General features: G+C 46.7%; 1 protein-coding gene across 4 annotated transcripts in view; it reads right to left on the bottom strand.

The window, feature by feature from the left end:
• Positions 1-2,767: 2,767 nt before the first annotated feature.
• Positions 2,768-20,847, bottom strand: part of sec31b (SEC31 homolog B, COPII coat complex component) — a 24,531-nt gene continuing 6,451 nt past the window's right edge. Inside the window, exons 8-26 of one of the 4 annotated variants that reach the window (XM_090228765.1) lie at positions 20,598-20,697; positions 19,249-19,410; positions 18,554-18,706; positions 16,265-16,498; positions 15,514-15,681; positions 15,162-15,300; positions 14,749-14,927; positions 14,051-14,177; positions 13,506-13,651; positions 13,152-13,325; positions 12,360-12,536; positions 11,857-12,067; positions 11,073-11,492; positions 9,725-9,769; positions 8,210-8,265; positions 7,729-7,890; positions 7,343-7,462; positions 7,129-7,200; positions 2,768-4,335 (exon numbers count right to left, since the gene is read on the bottom strand). In XM_090228765.1, coding sequence (XP_090084891.1) covers positions 4,156-4,335; positions 7,129-7,200; positions 7,343-7,462; positions 7,729-7,890; positions 8,210-8,265; positions 9,725-9,769; positions 11,073-11,492; positions 11,857-12,067; positions 12,360-12,536; positions 13,152-13,325; positions 13,506-13,651; positions 14,051-14,177; positions 14,749-14,927; positions 15,162-15,300; positions 15,514-15,681; positions 16,265-16,498; positions 18,554-18,706; positions 19,249-19,410; positions 20,598-20,697 — 3,025 coding nt within the window. In that variant the 3' untranslated portion in view covers positions 2,768-4,155. Of the gene's footprint in view, positions 4,336-7,128; positions 7,201-7,342; positions 7,463-7,728; positions 7,891-8,209; positions 8,266-9,724; positions 9,770-11,072; positions 11,493-11,856; positions 12,068-12,359; positions 12,537-13,151; positions 13,326-13,505; positions 13,652-14,050; positions 14,178-14,558; positions 14,928-15,161; positions 15,301-15,513; positions 15,682-16,264; positions 16,499-18,553; positions 18,707-19,248; positions 19,411-20,597; positions 20,698-20,847 lie in introns of those variants that run through there. The other 3 variants (XM_090228766.1, XM_090228767.1, XR_016493792.1) reach the window with 3 other exon arrangements.

Genomic DNA, 20,847 nt, shown 5'->3' with positions numbered 1-20,847 from the left:
ACCCTATTGCCAATATAGTGCTTAACTTGACCAGGGCCCTCTTTTCAAAAGTAGTGCACTATATAGGGAATATGGAGCCATTTGGGATATATCCCATATGACTCTGACACACCCCGCCAACACAATAAGACTGTGTTCATTTCCCATTGGTGAATGTAGGATAATTACATATGCATTGTGTTTGATGGAGGTTATGGTTACATCACCTTGTCAAGAAGAGGTTACTTTAGGTCATAATGGCACTAGGGCGGTTCACCTGGTAAAATCACCCGCACAACAGCTTACGTCGTCTGATTCAACACAACCAATCAGCAGCAGTTCTTCAACATGTGTTCCCCTCTGACCAATCCTACGACATGCCTGCAAAGTGAGTGAAAACCTTAGCAAGACATCACGTCTGAAGTAAATGAAAAAAAAGAATCCAACCTATAAATTACAGTCATTCCTATATGAGCTCATTGGGACGTCCCTACCCTAAACCCGAACCTTACCTATAATTTACATTCCCCTTAGATGATAGTGGCACAGATGGAACAATGAGCCAGATCTTTCACTGGCTGTATAAATGTGAAGAAACCGGTTGGCGTTTCCACTCACTACCTAATATGGTGATAAGAGGAACCCCAATAGCCGGCTGTGGGAGAAGATGGAGCCAGATGGATTTTGGCCTACAATCTGCAAAATTTTCTCATCGATGAAACATTTGATCTCCATACGGGTTTCTGTTTCCAAAACTAGAGTCTGTAACAAACATAGTAGATGTTTTGTAGATTTTACGCTTTGCCAAATGTTTAAAAAAAATGCGTTGTTTAGGAGTGCAAGAGCGAATTTGGTTATTGTACACGTACTCTTCAGAGTAGGCGTTCCCTTAACAGAAATATGCAAATAAACTCTAGAACACGCCAATAGGATCTCACTAGCTCGTGCTTGGCTCTGCCCACCTCCTTCCTTGTTCTGCCCACTATGATTCATTTGCTCTCATTGGAAAGGACAGGCTCTGGTATATCTTGGGTTAGTTATAGAAATCTTTGATAGTGGGGTGACGTGTTCCCACCTTAAAACCTCCAGCTTTGTTGTATGGCTATAGCTGAGTTTTGGCGCCACCTACCTGTCAAGACATAACATGACAAGGCAGAACATTCGTAGTATCACGGTCTCGTAATTGGGTGATTCTGCAACTACGGGCATTTCCATGTCAGGTCAATTTTGGGGATTTTATATATATAAAAAAAGAAGAAGAATATATATATTATATTTTAAGTTGACACTACAAGCGGTTCCATAATAGTTGGTTCCATGCTGTTGGTCCGCTCCATACTCACCACTCAGTTCAGCCTGACCTGCTGTTATTAAGTCTCTCGCGCCATTCATTCATTCATTCGCCTTCTCTCCTGTAGACCCACATGTACATCAGCCTACTCTGCGGAGGAATCAACCTTACACAATCATAAATCCCTTGATACACTTTCTGCACTAAACATGGACACTTCCTTATTTATACAAGTCTGAATTATTATTTTATTTCAAAACAAAAATATATACAGCAAAGGATGGCAAAGTAAGCATCAATGGATTGGATAAATATTTATGTGCATCAAATAATGAGCACTGGGTGAGGTGCTTCATTGCCTTCTGTTGCCACATGATGTTCTCTGTTTGCTCTCTCTGGCCAACCTGTTTAACTGACTGACATCTCTTCAACCAACCTATAGTACAGGACTAAAGTAATACACAACAGGGTGTAACATAGCACATCAGATAGTCAATTACATGACCAAAAGTATGTGGACACCCGCTTGCTATAACAGCCTCCACTCTCCTGGGAAGGCTTATCCACTAGATGTTGGAATATCAATACGGGGACATGCTTCCATTCAGCCACAAAAGCATTAGTGAGGTCGGGTACTGATGTTGGGCGATTAGGCCTGGCTCCCAGTCGGCGTTCCAATTTTTCTCAAAGGTGTTTGATGGAGTTGAGGTCAGGGCTCTGTGCAGGCCAGTGAAGTTCTTCCACACCGATCTCGACAAACCATTTCTGTATGGACCTCGCTTTGTGCACAGGGGCATTGTTATCATGCTGAAACAGGAAAGGGCCTTCCCCAAACTGCTGCCACAAAGTTGGAAGCACAGAATTGTCTAGAATGTATGCTGTAGCATTAAGATTTCCCTTCACTGGAACTAAGGGGCCTAGCCCGAACCATGAAAAACAGCCCTCCTCCACCAAACTTTACAGTTGGCACTATGCAGTAGGACAGGTAGCGTTCTCCTGGCATCCGCCAAACTCAAGATGCGTTCGTCGGACTGCCAGATGGTGAAGCATGATTCATCACTCTAGAGAACGCATTTCCACTGCTCCAGCTCTCAACCATTTGATTTAGCACATTAGATCTCGACTAATATTAAGTACATACGTAATCATAGGCCACTCCCAATGAGAACAAAACACTAGAATGGATTAGCTTTGGTGTGATCATTTTTTGTGCACAAACCCCCTCCTGAAAAAGAACAAGGTGGCTCTGGGAAGGTCGTTTCTATGGCTACGCACAATTAGAAACTAAATATAGGACGCAACAGGTCACATAAGAAATGTCTAATTCCTTATTAAAACAGGGGTAATTGCTAATTCCTTATTAAACACAGGGAATTACTAATTCATGATTAAAAATGGGGAAATACTAATTAATTATTAAAAACAGGGAAATAGTCAACAACCACCCCCCCAAAAAATAGGGGGAGTGTAGCTTACGCACCACTTACAATTCACAAAAATATTTCAAGAGATTTATTCATGGGTTTCTTTGCCATAATTCATATTTGTCGATAACTGCCACGTTCTTCAATCAGCATGAAATGTCGAGTGTAACCACGCCAAAGCTGTTTACACTGGTGTGCTCATTACAGTTTATACACAACAGAAGCCAGCACACTATAAACAGGGGGCAAAGCCAACAACCAGGACACACACAGTTCTCATACAGTATCTCAATCACACAAGCTAGCTGACAGCAGTGGGCCGCTCTATAGTGACTAACGCGGACTGACTATAAAACACATCCAGCAACTCCACAAGAATCATTCAATTACATTCTGTTGTTGCATAGCTCTGGACCAGGGCGTAATGTGCAGGCTCTGACACAGCTCTGAGTCAACAAGCTGCACGTAACACCCTGGATCAGAGCTAGTCGTTGCAGTGCTTTGGCCTGAAAAACGGAACAAAGTAAGAGATGGCACACTGGTCTGTAGAGCACACTGGTCTGTAGAGCACACTGGTCTGTAGAGCACACTGGTCTGTAGAGCACACTGGTCTGTCAGTGAAAAGTAAAAATGTCAGCGCTGTGGTACAGTATGCATTACAAAAGTGTATATAACTCATTCACTCTTCCTAACTATTGTAAAAATCAGCTGGACGTTGTGTGGTTTGTTAAGGAAAGATGAGGTAGCAAGGTGGACGAAAACAACCTCGCTCTCCAAAGTATTCCCTTAGTTGGATGTGTTACCATGTTTAGAACTACTGACCGCCAGAGAATCCAATCCCACATTGTTCAGAGACATTTGCGTATCTTTCTCCATTCTCAAACATATGACATTAAAATCCTCAGCGATCTACAATCCTCCCACATCAGTAAACCCCCCACCTCTTTAATATTTAACATCAGGTATCTTCCCATCGAAAAGCTAAAAGGACTCAACTTCTTTAGTACTATTGGGTGTTTTGCTGTTGATAACCACCCCAGTGACTCGTCTTCTCAGGAGAGAAGAACACCTCCCGTCATCAGCCAAGTCTGAAACCTTTTCAATGAGTCGGCTTTAGTCAAGCGAAAACCACACATCTGCAATCATGTTCTTTATCAAAGCACATTTCAACAGCTGAAAAATAAATACATATCTAATCTATAACATTGTGATCCATCCATATGATAACACTGAAGGCTGTTTTTATCTTGGTGTGTTTTGAGTGTTCCAAATGGCACTCTACTCCCTATTTAGGGCACTACTTTTGACAAAAACCCTCGGGGGCCCTCATAGACCCCTCGGGGCCCTCATAAATCATAGGGCCCACGGGGCCTGTAAAGAGCCCATAGGGTCTGGTCAAAAGTAGAGCATTATAGGAATTAAGGTTTATTCTAGAAGCCTGCCTTGGTGTGGGATCAGTGGTCAGACGCCCAGCTTGTTGGCGATGGTCATGACCACTTTGAGGATGGGCATGAAGGCTTGGATCTCGCTGAAGTTGCTGCTGGTGACCACAGCAGTGTGGACCTCCAAGCCACGCTGGTAGTTCTGGCCCGCCACACAGCGGCTGATCTCATGTAAACCCCCCAGGATGTTGTTAGACAGCTACAGGATGAGGGGAGAATTTAAAGTTACTATAGGCATGTACAGATTTCCTTTGGGTCTGTTATGTAGTGGACTAACTTGACTGGGTCTGTTATGGAGTGGAGCACCATGACTGGGTCTGTTATGGAGTGGACTAACATGACTGGGTCTGTAATGTAGTGGAGCACCATGACTGGGTCTGTAATGTAGTGGACTAACTTGACTGGGTCTGTTATGGAGTGGAGCACCATGACTGGGTCTGTTATGGAGTGGAGCACCATGACTGGGTCTGTTATGGAGTGGAGCACCATGACTGGGTCTGTTATGGAGTGGAGCACCATGACTGGGTCTGTTATGGAGTGGAGCACCATGACTGGGTCTGTTATGTAGTGGACTAACTTGACTGGGTCTGTTATGTAGTGGACTAACTTGACTGGGCCTGTTATGTAGTGGAGCACCATGACTGGTTCTGTTATGGAGTGGACTAACATGACTGGGTCTGTTATGTAGTGGAGCACCATGACTGGGTCTGTTATGGAGTGGAGCACCATGACTGGGTCTGTTATGTAGTGGACTAACTTGACTGGGTCTGTTATGTAGTGGACTAACTTGACTGGGCCTGTTATGTAGTGGAGCACCATGACTGGGTCTGTTATGGAGTGGAGCACCATGACTGGGTCTGTTATGGAGTGGAGCACCATGACTGGGCCTGTTATGGAGTGGAGCACCATGACTGGGCCTGTTATGGAGTGGAGCACCATGACTGGGTCTGTTATGTAGTGGAGCACCATGACTGGGTCTGTTATGTAGTGGAGCACCATGACTGGGTCTGTTATGTAGTGGAGCACCATGACTGGGTCTGTTATGTAGTGGAGCACCATGACTGGGTCTGTTATGGAGTGGACTAACATGACTGGGTCTGTTATGGAGTGGCCTAACATGACTGGGTCTGTTATGGAGTGGAGCACCATGACTGGGTCTGTTATGGAGTGGAGCACCATGACTGGGTCTGTTATGTAGTGGAGCACCATGACTGGGTCTGTTATGGAGTGGACTAACATGACTGGGTCTGTTATGGAGTGGACTAACATGACTGGGTCTGTTATGGAGTGGACTAACATGACTGGGTCTGTTATGGAGTGGACTAACATGACTGGGTCTGTTATGGAGTGGAGCACCATGACTGGGTCTGTTATGGAGTGGAGCACCATGACTGGGTCTGTTATGGAGTGGAGCACCATGACTGGGTCTGTTATGGAGTGGAGCACCATGACTGGGTCTGTTATGGAGTGGAGCACCATGACTGGGTCTGTTATGGAGTGGAGCACCATGACTGGGTCTGTTATGGAGTGGAGCACCATGACTGGGTCTGTTATGGAGTGGAGCACCATGACTGGGTCTGTTATGGAGTGGAGCACCATGACTGGGTCTGTTATGGAGTGGACTAACATGACTGGGTCTGTTATGGAGTGGAGCACCATGACTGGGTCTGTTATGGAGTGGAGCACCATGACTGGGTCTGTTATGGAGTGGACTAACATGACTGGGTCTGTTATGGAGTGGAGCACCATGACTGGATCTGATATGGAGTGGAGCACCACGACTGGGTCTGTTATGGAGTGGACTAACATGACTGGGTCTGTTATGGAGTGGAGCAACATGACTGGGTCTGTTATGGAGTGGAGCACCATGACTGGGTCTGTTATGGAGTGGAGCACCATGACTGGGTCTGTTATGGAGTGGAGCACCATGACTGGGTCTGTTATGGAGTGGAGCACCATGACTGGGTCTGTTATGGAGTGGAGCACCATGACTGGGTCTGTTATGGAGTGGAGCACCATGACTGGGTCTGATATGGAGTGGAGCACCATGACTGGGTCTGATATGGAGTGGAGCACCATGACTGGGTCTGTTATGGAGTGGACTAACTTGACTGGGTCTGTTATGTAGTGGACTAACTTGACTGGGTCTGTTATGGAGTGGAGCACCATGACTGGGTCTGTTATGGAGTGGAGCACCATGACTGGGTCTGTTATGGAGTGGAGCACCATGACTGGGTCTGTTATGGAGTGGACTAACTTGACTGGATTAAAATGAGAACTAACTGACATCATGGTACAGGAGTTGCGTTAATAGAGAATTGTGTGATTTTCACGCAGAAAAGAAAGAAGATAAAACGAATAAGAAATATCTTGCTGTGTTTTGTACAGCAAAACTAAAATGCTTCTTATTGTAATTTCTGCTCTGCATCAGACTAATTTTGTGCTTCAGTTGCACTTCTCCACTCGGATGAGACTTCAGGAACGGCATTCTATCAGCACAGATAGCGCTCTGACTGATGTGTAGCTACTTTTCCGCGTAGCCAACTTTTCTCTGGTAAAATACAAGATTAACTTCAAGCAAAACATTGGGAAATGTAGCTGGCTACATTGTCTCTATGCTAAACAGAAATATGATGGCCATGCATCGTTTTTGCAACAAAAAAAAAGACAGTGCTTTTTAATTGTAAACTAATTTACTTGTGTGGCTGCCAGCCAAATGGCGTTCCACTTCTGTTGTCATCTGATGAAAACGAAGCTATTTTCTGCCAGAATGTGTTGCACTAATGTATTTTCTGTGAAGGAAAACTATAGCTACATGTCCCTGATCACTCTATTGAAGCAAAAAATCTAAAAACAGCCGACTTTCAATATAAAAACACAGGTTTTAAAAAACACAGATTATTTTTTTTGAAGGTGTGTGTGTTTTTAAACAGCAGATTTGTGAACTCTAAGGCTGGGGCCCTGTGGTAGAGTATCTGCTCTGTGTTCTCACCGAATGCTCTCTCAGCTTGTCATACAGGTACCCAAGGCGTTTCGATGCATCGTCAAGTTTCCTCTTTGTTTGCTGAGGAAAATAAATAAATATATTGAATATTAGGACGTCAGACTCGAACAGCAGCACCTTCAGAATGGCTCTGTGTGTCTTATGCAGGTAGACGGGTAGGAATTCACAAGAGCCAAAACTACCGCCTTGTGTAAAGACTTACTGGGTCTTGTGCGGCTAGCTGGCAGCGTTGAACCAGGCTGTCGAAGGTCTGCTTGAGGACCATGTGCTCTGCAGGGATCTCTCTCTGCTCCACCCTCTCAGCCGGCAGCGCCTGGAGGAGCTGAAGGGACACACAGGGGTTAGAGATCTGTCTACCTATAAGTAACTGGTAGCCTGACTTTAGGGGTTAGAGGTCAGACTGTCAGGCCTTTAATAAGAAAGTAAATAGTAGCCTGACTTTAGGGGTTAGAGGTCGGCCTGGCAGGCCTTTAATTCGAAAGTAAATGGTACTGGGTTAGGTTGGCACTAGTCTCATGCTACCAGAAATCCCACTGTATTCTGGCTCCAGAACTGGAGAAACACAGAAGAGACGAGGTTGTCACTGACCTGTACGCTGGGCTCCTGAGGGGCCCCTGGGGGGAACTGCTGCGTGCGGCTGGGGTCGTGGCCCTGCTGTCCTTGGGGCTGATGATGATGGCCCTCCATGGGGAAACCCCCCATAACAGGGGCGGTGATGGGAGCCGGAGGGGTGTAGTTGTCTGGGACAACCTGAGACGCGGACAGAACACAGATTCACACACTGGCAGGTTTATTATTACAGACATAAAAGCTTCACCTTATACTGGTTAACATACAGCTAAGATCTTACTGCATGTTTAAACACGTGAAAGTACTGAAATAGCAAAGACCCGTCTACAACATCTGGAGAACATGGATTCACTGAATACTGGTTTACATACAACTAAGATTGTAGCTATTAACATTTCCAAGATGGTCTACTGGTCCACATTTCTCCAGTCTGAGCTAGTCCATGTTATCAGAGAGGATGGGGAATCCGGTATGAAGGTCATTTATCCAGAGGAGATACCTTTTTCTTCCTAGAACCCCCTCGTACTGCTGGTGGGTCGTTCCAGCCATCTTGTCCTATAGATAGTGAAAGATGAATAGTCAGCCACAAGACACCTGACGCTTTTTAAGAATCCAGACAGCAGCCAAAGCCAAGAAGCCTAGAGACCTGGAGATCCATGGAAAGTTCTGGGACATTAAGTTGAGCAGGGTTATTTCTCAATCTCTTAGGAGGATAAATTAAGTCTTAAAAATCACTTTCAACTCTGAAAAACAAAAAAAGGTATTTCCACTCGAGTAGCAACAAACAGGTCACTTCAACAGACAGCAGGCCACGGCCAGGCAGCAGGTCACTTCAGACAGCAGGCCAGGCAGCAGGTCACTTCAGACAGCAGGCCACGGCCAGGCAGCATCACAGTGCAGTTAGATTGAACACACTGACTGACAATAATAACACATTGTTGTTGCATTATCTTCACTACTTGGCATAGCCTAATACTGTGGTAAATGTACATTTTTTAGTACTCAAATATCATAAACTTAAAACAGATATTTCGGTATTAAATTAGTAAAATGTAAATCACCAACAACAGTGATTTAGCATGGATTATTTCACTACATCGTTACAATGTTTGTTATAAATCAAAGACCGGCTCAACACGTTCCTGTAAAATCATGTGACGGCACAAGCAAACACCTTTCTACATGTCTGCATTAACACAGTCTTATCCCACCATATCTAAACCTAGCCCTGTCTGCATTAACACAGTCTTATCCCACCATATCTAAACCTAGCCCTGTCTGCATTAACACAGTCTTATCCCACCATATCTAAACCTAACACAGTCTTATCCCACCATATCTAAACCTAACACAGTCTTATCCCACCATATCTAAACCTAGCCCTGTCTTATCCCACCATATCTAAACCTATCCCTGTCTGCATTAACAGTCTTATCCCACCATATCTAAACCTAGCCCTGTCTTATCCCACCATATCTAAACCTAGCCCTGTCTGCATTAACACAGTCTTATCCCACCATATCTAAACCTAGCCCTGTCTTATCCCACCATATCTAAACCTAGCCCTGTCTTATCCCACCATATCTAAACCTAGCCCTGTCTTATCCCACCATATCTCTGTCTGCATTAACAGTCTCATCCCAACATATCCAAACCTATCCCTGTCTGCATTAACAGTCTTATCCCACCATATCTCTGTCTGCATTAACAGTCTTATCCCACCATATCTCTGTCTGCATTAACAGTCTTATCCCACCATATCCAAACCTAGCCCTGTCTTATCCCACCATATCTAAACCTAACCCTGTCTGCATTAACAGTCTTATCCCACCATATCTCTGTCTGCATTAACAGTCTTATCCCACCACATCCAAACCTAGCCCTGTCTTATCCCACCATATCTAAACCTAACCCTGTCTGCATTAACAGTCTTATCCCACCATATCTCTGTCTGCATTAACAGTCTTATCCCACCACATCCAAACCTATCCCTGTCTGTCACTCTCACTGTCACCTTCATCATCGTCAACAAGGGGAGTACTCAGCCAAGGGAAGTACCCTGAAAGTTAAACAAGGGGGACAGCTCAATCAGAAGCATGTATAAATTAACATTACGTTATTCACGTCTCAAATCTCACTACACATGATTTAGTATCTATAAAAGAGACAAGTGTTAAACAAGAATCCACCATTTCTTCTTTAAGCATAAATGAATAAAGATATGATTAAAGATGACTATCATAACAGATAAACAGTGGTGTTACAGGCCCGTGTCCCAAATTACACCCCATTCCCTTTATAGTACGAGCCCAGGTAAACAGTAGGGTCCTACCGACGGTACGATCCCCGGTCAACGGTAGGGTCCTACCGACCGTTACGATCCCAGGTCAACAGTAGGGTCCTACCGACCGTACGATCCCAGGTCAACAGTAGGGTCCTACCGACCGTACGATCCCAGGTCAACCGTAGGGTCCTACCGACCGTAACGATCCCCGGTCAACCGCTAGGGTCCTACCGACCGTACGATCCCAGGTCAACAGTAGGGTCCTACCGACGGTACGATCCCCGGTCAACGGTAGGGTCCTACCGACCGTACGATCCCAGGTCAACGGTAGGGTCCTACTGACCGTACGATCCCCGGTCAACCGCTAGGGTCCTACCGACCGTAACGATCCCCGGTCAACCGCTAGGGTCCTACCGACTGTAACGATCCCCGGTCAACCGCTAGGGTCCTACCGACCGTACGATCCCAGGTCAACAGTAGGGTCCTACCGACCGTACGATCCCAGGTCAACCGCTAGGGTCCTACCGACCGTAACGATCCCCGGTCAACCGCTAGGGTCCTACCGACCGTAACGATCCCCGGTCAACCGCTAGGGTCCTACCGACCGTACGTTCCCAGGTCAACAGTAGGGTCCTACCGACGGTACGATCCCCGGTCAACGGTAGGGTCCTAACGACCGTACGATCCCAGGTCAACGGTAGGGTCCTACTGACCGTACGATCCCAGGTCAACGGTAGGGTCCTACTGACCGTACGATCCCAGGTCAACGGTAGGGTCCTACTGACCGTACGATCCCAGGTCAACGGTAGGGTCCTACTGACCGTACGATCCCAGGTCAACAGTAGGGTCCTACTGACCGTACGATCCCAGGTCAACAGTAGGGTCCTACTGACCGTACGATCCCAGGTCAACAGTAGGGTCCTACTGACCGTACGATCCCAGGTCAACAGTAGGGTCCTACTGACCGTACGATCCCAGGTCAACAGTAGGGTCCTACTGACCGTACGATCCCAGGTCAACAGTAGTGCACTCTACCAGGCATAGGATGGCAACACATGAATTGCATCATGGTCAGTACCTGTAGGAGGAGGAGCAACCGACGGAGCAGAGAAGGACTTGACAGCCGGGGCTCCAGGACCTCCTTGTGGGTACCCAGGTCCCAGGGGTGGGTACGGACCAGAGGGGGGACCTGCAGGTGGGCCCTGGCTGTGAAGGTGAGACCCCCCTGGTGGGTACATGCCGACGGGGGCCCCAGGCTGCTGGTAGCTGAGTGGCATGGGGCCTGAAGGGAGCGAGGTGGGGGTGAAGCCTGACGGAGGTGGCCCTGGGCTGGGCATGGTGGGGAGGCCGCCAGGGGCAGAGAACGGAGGCAGGGGGTGTCCAGATAGGCTGGAGCCTGGCATAGCAGGTCCTGTAGGGAAGGCAGAGAGGCCGGGGCCACCTAGTCCTGCAGACATGGGCTGCTGTTGTGGCTGGAATGGCTGGAGTGGAGAGAACCCTGAACAGACAGAAGACAGACATGTTACATCAAGACCAGTCTGGAGTAGTGTCTGGCAGGTGACAGAGTAGTACCTGGTTCAGCAGGGCACAGCTTGTATATTACGTTCAGATAGAAATATATAATGTAGAACAAACATGTTTCAATGTCACATACACAAGTACAATGAAATGCCTTTCTTACAAGCTCCAAACCCAACAATGCAGCAATCAATATCAAATGTAGCACTAAAAATAACAAGGTAGAACAAACACACAGGATAGAAAACCAACCAGATGAAGTCAGTAAGCATACTACACACACAGGGTCAGTTCCAGACTTAACACCTGCTGAACACGGCCCTGGACGGAGGGCGAGTGCCTACCTGGGGCAGTGGCAGGATGTTGAGGGTAGGCTGGCCGTAGTCCTGTACGTGGCAGCCCACTCGGTGGAGGAGCAGGGGAGGAGGGTGGCAGACCGCCATACGAAGGAGGAGGCGGCCCTCTGGAGAGAGCAGCAGCTTGAGGAGTGAAGACTGTCGTCATAGGAGGCTGGCCACCCACTGACATCACAGGAAGAGGAGGCTGGTAGGGCCCCTGGAGAGGAACATCATTTACACACAGCCGGCGTCCCAAACGGCACCCTTTTCCCTTTATAGTGAACTACTTCAACAGTAGACTGGAACGCAGCCACAGGAACACACACGAGAGAATAACACTATACCAAGCTGATGTTCCACAACATGAACGCTAGCAACTGCTATGATATCTTCAAGTGGAGATTAGATTCATCGATGTATAAATCAATGGAAATACATCTGTTTACTTTGTGTTTTAGAATCCTCAATCATTTTTACGTGTGTTTATTGTTGCATTCATTCCTAAATACCGGTGTCTGTATTGGTGGTTGTGCTTGGACAGGGGCAGCAGGGGCCTGAGCGGGGTCAGGGTTGCCCCCAGTCACCCTGACTCTGTTGTAAGGGCACGGTGGGGGCTGTTGCCCCCCTGCAGCTCCTCCCTCTCCCTGGGCGTGGAACAGCCGGTCTCTCATCATCATGATGCAAGCCTGCAGGAGGACAAACACCACAGAACAACAACACAGTTATAATAGTACTGGAAATATTTCAAACAGTTTGATGCTTCAGCCTGCAGGAGGACAAACACCACAACACAGTCATAATAGTACTGGAAATATTTCAAACAGTTTGATGCTTCAGCCTGCCCGAGGGGGTAAACTATAAACCAGGGAGTTAGCAAGCTAACTTACCCATTTCAAGCTTATCAAAAAAATAATAATAATAATAATAATAATTCATAATATTTAGGCATGGTTTTATTGACTCAACAGCCAAGAGCGCATGGATGTTTAGCTTTGTTAATGAACCAGAAACTGTGTAGTAATTTCTGGTTGTTGATCAAAGTAAGCCGGCTAACTCATTGATCCTGCTCTGCAGTACAGCCCTCTGGAGTAACAGATGGTAGGAAAAAAAACCTTTCTGGACGACAACAACATTAGTTCTCTTTCACCAGGCAAGATCAACGAAGCACAACTTACATATTAAAATGCAGGTCTGAACACGATCCAGGAGAGCGAAAACAGTGTCTTTGAAGCATGAGGACACGTTTAAAACACTTCCTGGTTGATAAGGTATCTTGAAGAGGAGTGGGAGGTTGTGTTTACCTGGTCTGAGGTGTCTGGCAGGTAGGACAGGGCTGTAGCCAGGCTGCCTTGTGAAGCTAGGAGACCAGCGTAGTGAGTCAGCTTGTCAGCCAGGACAGGACTCTGTACAGCCACCTCGCTGTTCCTCAGACGCTCCACAGACTTACGCAGAACCATCATCTTCTCTACCAAGTCCTGGCGGTCAATCACACAGACGACATAATGTTACCACCTGGTTACTGCCACGTCAATACAGATGGTATCTGTGGCCAGTTATCACATCATCATAACGCTTGGGTTCACTTGGTAAAGTGACTTCCATGGTTAAATGAAGGATAAATATATAGATAGATATATAAAAAAATGATTTCTTACCTCTAAAACCAGGGGAGATGAGCAGTCCCTCTGCAGGGCCCAGCATTCCACTAGTTTCTCAATGTTCCCAGAGCAAATGTAACAGAGACATGCCTGCAGACAGCGTTTCTCTGTCCTCTCCCCCTCCAGACGCGACCCCAGGGTCTCTACAGTACCAGGAGAGGGCGGGAGAGCAAGGAAGAGAGAGAGGGAGAGAGAGGAGAGGTTAGATAGAAGATGTAACAGAGGTCAGTTATATAGTCCAACCAGGAGAAAGGGAAGGAGGGGTTAGATAGGACTATAACTGACCTCTGTTACATCTTCTACCAGGGGAAAGGGAGGGAGGGGCTAGGAACAAGAAGCTGAAGAGACCATCAGGTACAATCAGGTCTCTCTTCTGAAATAGATTTCTAGTGACTTGCAGAAATAAGTGCTGAACTCAAGGTAAAAGCAAGCCTGGGTTTACTGATGCCTTTGTTTACGATCCTCAACATCTTATTCTTACCACACAGATGAGCAAACTCTTTGGGGTGAGCCGTACGACCCCCTCAACATCTGGTTCTTACCACACAGATGAGCAAACTCTTTGGGGTGAGCGTAGGTTAGGAGTGCAGCGAGAGCCTCCTTCCAGTTATCCAAGGTACAGCTCTGCACGATGTCTCCCCAGTTCTGGGTCACCACGGATGAGATCAGCTGAGGACGGTCGACAGTAAACTTAACCATGTTGTATGTATTCATGTTGACTCAGTAAAATCTGATTATTTTGCCCTGTTGATACAAAATAACTATATTCTGAACTAAACTAACTTTGCTAGCTAGTAATCAAGTCATACAAATATGATATAAATCAAATAGCCGCGAGGGTAAGTCCCAAATGTCCCCCGTCTTACCATAGATGCTGTTCCTCTGCTCGTCCAGGTATGTCCCCCCCCGTCTTACCATAGATGCTGTTCCTCTGTTCGTCCCCCCTGTCTTACCATAGATGCTGTTCCTCTGCTCGTCCAGGTATGTCCCCCCTGTCTTACCATAGATGCTGTTCCTCTGCTCGTCCAGGTATGTCCCCCCCTGTCTTACCATAGAGATGCTGTTCCTCTGCTCGTCCAGGTATGTCCCCTGTCTTACCATAGATGCTGTTCCTCTGCTCGTCCAGGTATGTCCCCTGTCTTACCATAGATGCTGTTCCTCTGCTCGTCCAGGTATGTCCCCCCTGTCTTACCATAGAGATGCTGTTCCTCTGTTCGTCCAGGTATGTCCCCTGTCTTACCATAGAGATGCTGTTCCTCTGCTTCTCCAGGTATGTCTGCTGGGTCTTCTGCAGTAGCTCCTGTCCTCCACTGATCGCCAGCAGGATGGCCTCAGCGTAGCGCCCCTCGTTCAGACACAGGTCCACCGCTCCCTCAAAGTTTCCCACCAGCAGAGCCTGGCTGATCAGACCATCTGCATCTAATACAACAGGAGCATAAAGCAACTGAATGAGATACGGGAGAGTTACAGTCATACACAGGGCCAGTTACCAGGACAACAGATTCATATTAAGACTTAAAAAAAAAGGTTTTACGTTGAACATTCTATTTGTTATGTGTCCGGGAAACCAGTCCGTACTGTTTAGATTTCACAGGAAGAGAGAGCTGAAGTCACGTCCTACTGCTGGGATACTGAACGGAAGACGAGCAGTACCTGCTGAGACAGGGATCGGGAAGCTGATCTTCTTCTCCTTGTCTTGTGGTTGTGGTGGGATCTGACTGAAAAAGTCAGAGGGCGAGGATGAACCCGGAGTCTTGGTGGAGTCAACCTCATCCCCGGATTCTTCTGACCTCTGGAAACGAAACGAGGACAATGTACTTTTATGGAAGGTTGGTGGTGATAATATAAAAAGGTGACAGGATTCATGTTGTTATGAAGAGACCACATATCGCTTCTGAAACTCGTCACTGCCCTCTAGTGGACGGTGGAAGAACTGCAGTCTAGACGAGCAGTAGGACTACTATAAAAGAGAATGGGCTATGAAGAGGTTTGTTCCTGGACTGACCTGAGTAGAGAGAAGCTGTATCTTCTCAGCCAGATCGTTGGCATCCACTCCGTGTCCGTTAGGCTGCAGGTTCTTCCCCAAGCAGGTGGATATCTTCCTCTCTAAATCCTCTTTGCTGAAACCCAAAAGTCTCAGGAATTTGACCCGGGCTTCATCTTCAAAGTTGACCTGCAAACATCAGGAGGTGGACGACATTAGAAACCTACACAACCCTTACAGAACTTGGTGTTCATCATATGTCGGTCTTGACTCCTGAGTGCCTTTCTATCCAAATACATTGTACAGAGAAGCCTACTGTTCATGGAAATGCGTCCTCTCCATAGGTGTTCTGTGAGTCCCACTACTGTCCAGTCGGAAGGACAGACAGGGACACTGATAACTGGACTTTAAAAAAAAATTTTGGCAATGAAGCAACTTTTCTACTTAACGAGGGTCAGATGAATTCATGGGTACTATTTTAGCATGCGAACAGTTCCAGGAGACTTCCAGTCATTGTGCTAACGCCAGTTAGCAATGGCTACCGAAACTACCTTCAAAACTGCATGCAGAGGCAAAAAAAATTGTATCCATGAGATCATATGACCCTGGGTGAGGAGAAAAAGGGATTAAATGCCAAAAATGTCACACCGTCTCTATAATGTTACATTGTTTGACCCTGGGGTATGTAGAAAAGTTGATTAATTGCCAAAAATCGTCCATTATTCCTTTAATATGAACCTTTCGTGCCACTGTGCAGTGTCATAACACCTACCAGGAGAAACCTCCATATGTCCTGTTCAGAGTCTGTGGGGGCCTTGTGGATCTTGGCCTGGCAGTAGTCTGACAAGGATCCAGATTGCAGAGCAGCCTGCAGCTCTCTGGAACGTTGGAGGAGCTCTGTTTCCGTGGTGACCTGGCTCACAAACACCTGCCTGGGGACAGGGACGGGCTGTGGGCTCTGGACTGGAGCCTTAGGACTCTCAAAGGTGATCAGCTTCCCACCAAACTACAAGGAGAAGAGAATAGGGAGGGGGTACTATTACTATGATGCAGTTATAATACATTGTAAGACTTGTCATAAGCACTTACTGTCCCTTTAAGAGTAGAGCGTGACCAAAGAGTAGCACTTTACGTCATGCCAAAGAATAGACTTTAACCGTGTGTTTCCACCATAATCCCCGGGTTGTCATGCCTAGGAATAGACTTTAACCGTGTGTCTCCACCATAATCCACGGGTTGTCATGCCTAAGAATAGACTTTAACCGTGTGTCCCCACCATAATCCACGGGTTGTCATGCCTAAGAATAGACTTTAACCGTGTGTTTCTACCATAACCAACGGGTTGTCATGCCTAAGAATAGACTTTAACCGTGTGTTTCCACCATAATCCACGGGTTGTCATGCCTAAGAATAGACTTTAACCGTGTGTCCCCACCATAATCCACGGGTTGTCATGCCTAAGAATAGACTTTAACCGTGTGTTTCCACCATAATCCACAGGTTGTCATGCCTAAGAAAGACTTTAACCGTGTGTTTCCACCATAATCCACGGGTTGTCATGCCTAAGAATAGACTTTAACCGTGTGTTTCCACCATAATCCGCAGGTTGTCATGCCTAAGAATAGACTTTAACCGTGTGTTTCCACCATAATCCACGGGTTGTCATGCCTAAGAATAGACTTTAACCGTGTGTTTCCACCATAATCCACGGGTTGTCATGCCTAAGAATAGACTTTAACCGTGTGTCCCCACCATAATCCACGGGTTGTCATGCCTAAGAATAGACTTTAACCGTGTGTTTCCACCATAATCCACACGTTGTCATGCCTAAGAATAGACTTTAACCGTGTGTTTCCACCATAATCCACGGGTTGTCATGCCTAAGAATAGACTTTAACCGTGTGTTTCCACCATAATCCGCAGGTTGTCATGCCTAAGAATAGACTTTAACCGTGTGTTTCCACCATAATCCGCAGGTTGTCATGCCTAAAAATAGACTTTAACCGTGTGTCCCCACCATAATCCACGGGTTGTCATGCCTAAGAATAGACTTTAACCGTGTGTTTCCACCATAATCCACGGGTTGTCATGCCTAAGAATAGACTTTAACCGTGTGTTTCCACCATAATCCACGGGTTGTCATGCCTAAGAATAGACTTTAACCGTGTGTCCCCACCATAATCCACGGGTTGTCATGCCTAAGAATAGACTTTAACCGTGTGTTTCCACCATAATCCACAGGTTGTCATGCCTAAGAATAGACTTTAACCGTGTGTTTCCACCATAATCCACAGGTTGTCATGCCTAAGAATAGACTTTAACCGTGTGTTTCCACCATAATCCACAGGTTGTCATGCCTAAGAATAGACTTTAACCGTGTGTATCCACCATAATCCACAGGTTGTCATGCCTAAGAATAGACTTTAACCGTGTGTTTCCACCATAATCCGCAGGTTGTCATGCCTAAGAATAGACTTTAACCGTGTGTTTCCACCATAATCCGCAGGTTGTCATGCCTAAGAATAGACTTTAACCGTGTGTTTCCACCATAATCCACAGGTTGTCATGCCTAAGAATAGACTTTAACCGTGTGTTTCCACCATAATCCGCAGGTTGTCATGCCTAAGAATAGACTTTAACCGTGTGTTTCCACCATAATCCGCAGGTTGTCATGCCTAAGAATAGACTTTAACCGTGTGTTTCCACCATAATCCACAGGTTGTCATGCCTAAGAATAGACTTTAACCATGTGTTTCCACCATAATACACGGGTTGTCATGCCTAAGAATAGACTTTAACCGTGTGTCCCCACCATAATCCACAGGTTGTCATGCCTAAGAATAGACTTTAACCATGTGTTTCCACCATAATACACGGGTTGTCATGCCTAAGAATAGACTTTAACCGTGTGTCCCCACCATAATCCGCAGGTTGTCATGCCTTACTGCTTAAACATATTGGGGTTCCTCACAATAGGCATTCACTGATGTTATTTACCTTCTGAAATACAAAAAATGTATATATATATATATTTTTTAAAGGTCAAATCCATTGCACTTACAGCGAATGAGGCTCCTACGGGCCTACGAACCCACTTGGGGGGCTTCTTCAGCGGAGCGACGAGGGTGGTCTGAGGGGTGGGTTGGGGAACTTGCAGAGGGGGCAGCACCTGGCCTGTCCCAAACGGATCCATGGTGTCAAAGGACGAGGAGATCTGTGGGAAAGCACCACACAAAGACTGCATTCCAATCTAAATATTATATAAAGGAAAGATAAATGAGCAGAGGTCTTTAAATTATTATTATATTTTTACCTTTATTTAACTTGGCAAGTCAGTTAAGAACAAATTCTTATTTTCAATGACGGCCTAGGAACAGTGGGTTAACTGCCTTGTTCAGGGGCAGAACGACAGATTTGTACCTTGTCAGCTCGGGGGTTTGAACTTGCAACCTTTCAGTTACTAGTCCAACTCTCTAACCACTAGGATACGCTTCCGCCCAAATGAGGTCTACAACCATACCAGGCTAGACACCTGACTACGCCAAAATGTTACTACAATCATATCTATTCCATAAATAGTAAACCACTTTTGTCCCCTGGTCAGAAGTAGTGCACTACATAGGAAACAGGGAGCCTTTGACGTTTTAGCATTTAGCAGACATTCTTATCCAGAACGACTCCCAGCGGCAACACTGGATTGTGGGCGGTTTCCTTTAGACAGTAAACAGACATGGGTCACAGATGGAGGCTCTCTACCTGATCAGCCCTGCTCTGCTGCTGGGCCTCCAGGCTTCCTCCCATCACGCTGTAAACACTGATCCAGCCGTCAAACGAGGCCGCCGACAGCAGCGCTGGGTTCCTGGGACACCACTGGATGTCAAAGCACCACTGATTGGTCGTTGGTAATTCATAGATCACCTAAAGAGACGGGAGAGAGAGAGATTGGATCACCACGACATTGTAGAAACAGATCACCTAGACAACAGGGGCATCTGAAGAAGCCCTGGGCAGGGAAAGATGGCGGGGGCTTTGTGATGGGAGAGAGAGGGAGATTGGATCACCACGACATTGTAGAAACAGATCACCTAGACAACAGAGGCATCTGAAGAAGGCCTGGGCAGGGAAAGATGGCGGGGGCCTTGTGATGGGAGAGAGAGAGAGAGAATGGATCACCACGACATTGTAGAAACAGATCACCTAGACAACAGAGGCATCTGAAGAAGCCCTGGGCAGGGAAAGATGGCGGGGGCCTTGTGATGGGAGAGAGAGAGAGAGAATGGATCACCACGACATTGTAGAAACAGATCACCTAGACAACAGAGGCATCTGAAGAAGCCCTGGGCAGGGAAAGATGGCGGGGGCTTTGTGATGGGAGAGAGAGGGAGATTGGATCACCACGACATTGTAGAAACAGATCACCTAGACAACAGAGGCATCTGAAGAAGCCCTGGGCAGGGAAAGATGGCGGGGGCTTTGTGATGGGAGAGAGAGAGAGAGAATGGATCACCACGACATTGTAGAAACAGATCACCTAGAAAACAGAGGCATCTGAAGAAGCCCTGGGCAGGGAAAGATGGCGGGGGCCTTGTGATGGGAGAGAGAGAGAGAGAATGGATCACCACGACATTGTAGAAACAGATCACCTAGACAACAGAGGCATCTGAAGAAGCCCTGGGCAGGGAAAGATGGCGGGGGCCTTGTGATGGGAGAGAGAGAGAGAGAATGGATCACCACGACATTGTAGAAACAGATCACCTAGACAACAGAGGCATCTGAAGAAGCCCTGGGCAGGGAAAGATGGCGAGGGCCTTGTGATGGGAGAGAGAGAGAGAGAATGGATCACCACGACATTGTAGAAACAGATCACCTAGACAACAGAGGCATCTGAAGAAGCCCTGGGCAGGGAAAGATGGCGGGGGCTTTGTGATGGGAGAGAGAGAGAGAGAATGGATCACCACGACATTGTAGAAACAGATCACCTAGACAACAGAGGCATCTGAAGAAGCCCTGGGCAGGGAAAGATGGCGAGGGCCTTGTGATGGGAGGCCAGTACCTCTCTACATGACAACCATGAGGCCTTTAGAACAGAGCAGAAAAGCAGGTACCTCTCCAGTGTTTGGGTTCCAGCAGAGGATCCTGTTGTCTTTAGCACTACTGAGCAACAGCTCCGGGTCTGCTTGGCTCCACGCTATGGACAGAAGTCCCCTGAGGAGGAAAAACACCAAGCCTTCATCACCGACGGTCGAGGCTCTCTCTCTTTTAACTTCAACTATGAAACAACAACAGCCGCCGAGCTAGAAGAACTCATTGGACTTTATTAATCCATAAAAATAAAAAAAAGTAAAATGTGATTGA

This window comes from Oncorhynchus mykiss, unplaced genomic scaffold (genome assembly GCF_057628025.1).
Source record: "Oncorhynchus mykiss isolate SJ-2025 unplaced genomic scaffold, ASM5762802v1 scaffold101, whole genome shotgun sequence".
NCBI lineage: Eukaryota > Metazoa > Chordata > Actinopteri > Salmoniformes > Salmonidae > Oncorhynchus > Oncorhynchus mykiss.
Note: the sequence above shows the minus strand (reverse complement) of the source record. Positions and strands in the feature narration are given on the sequence as shown.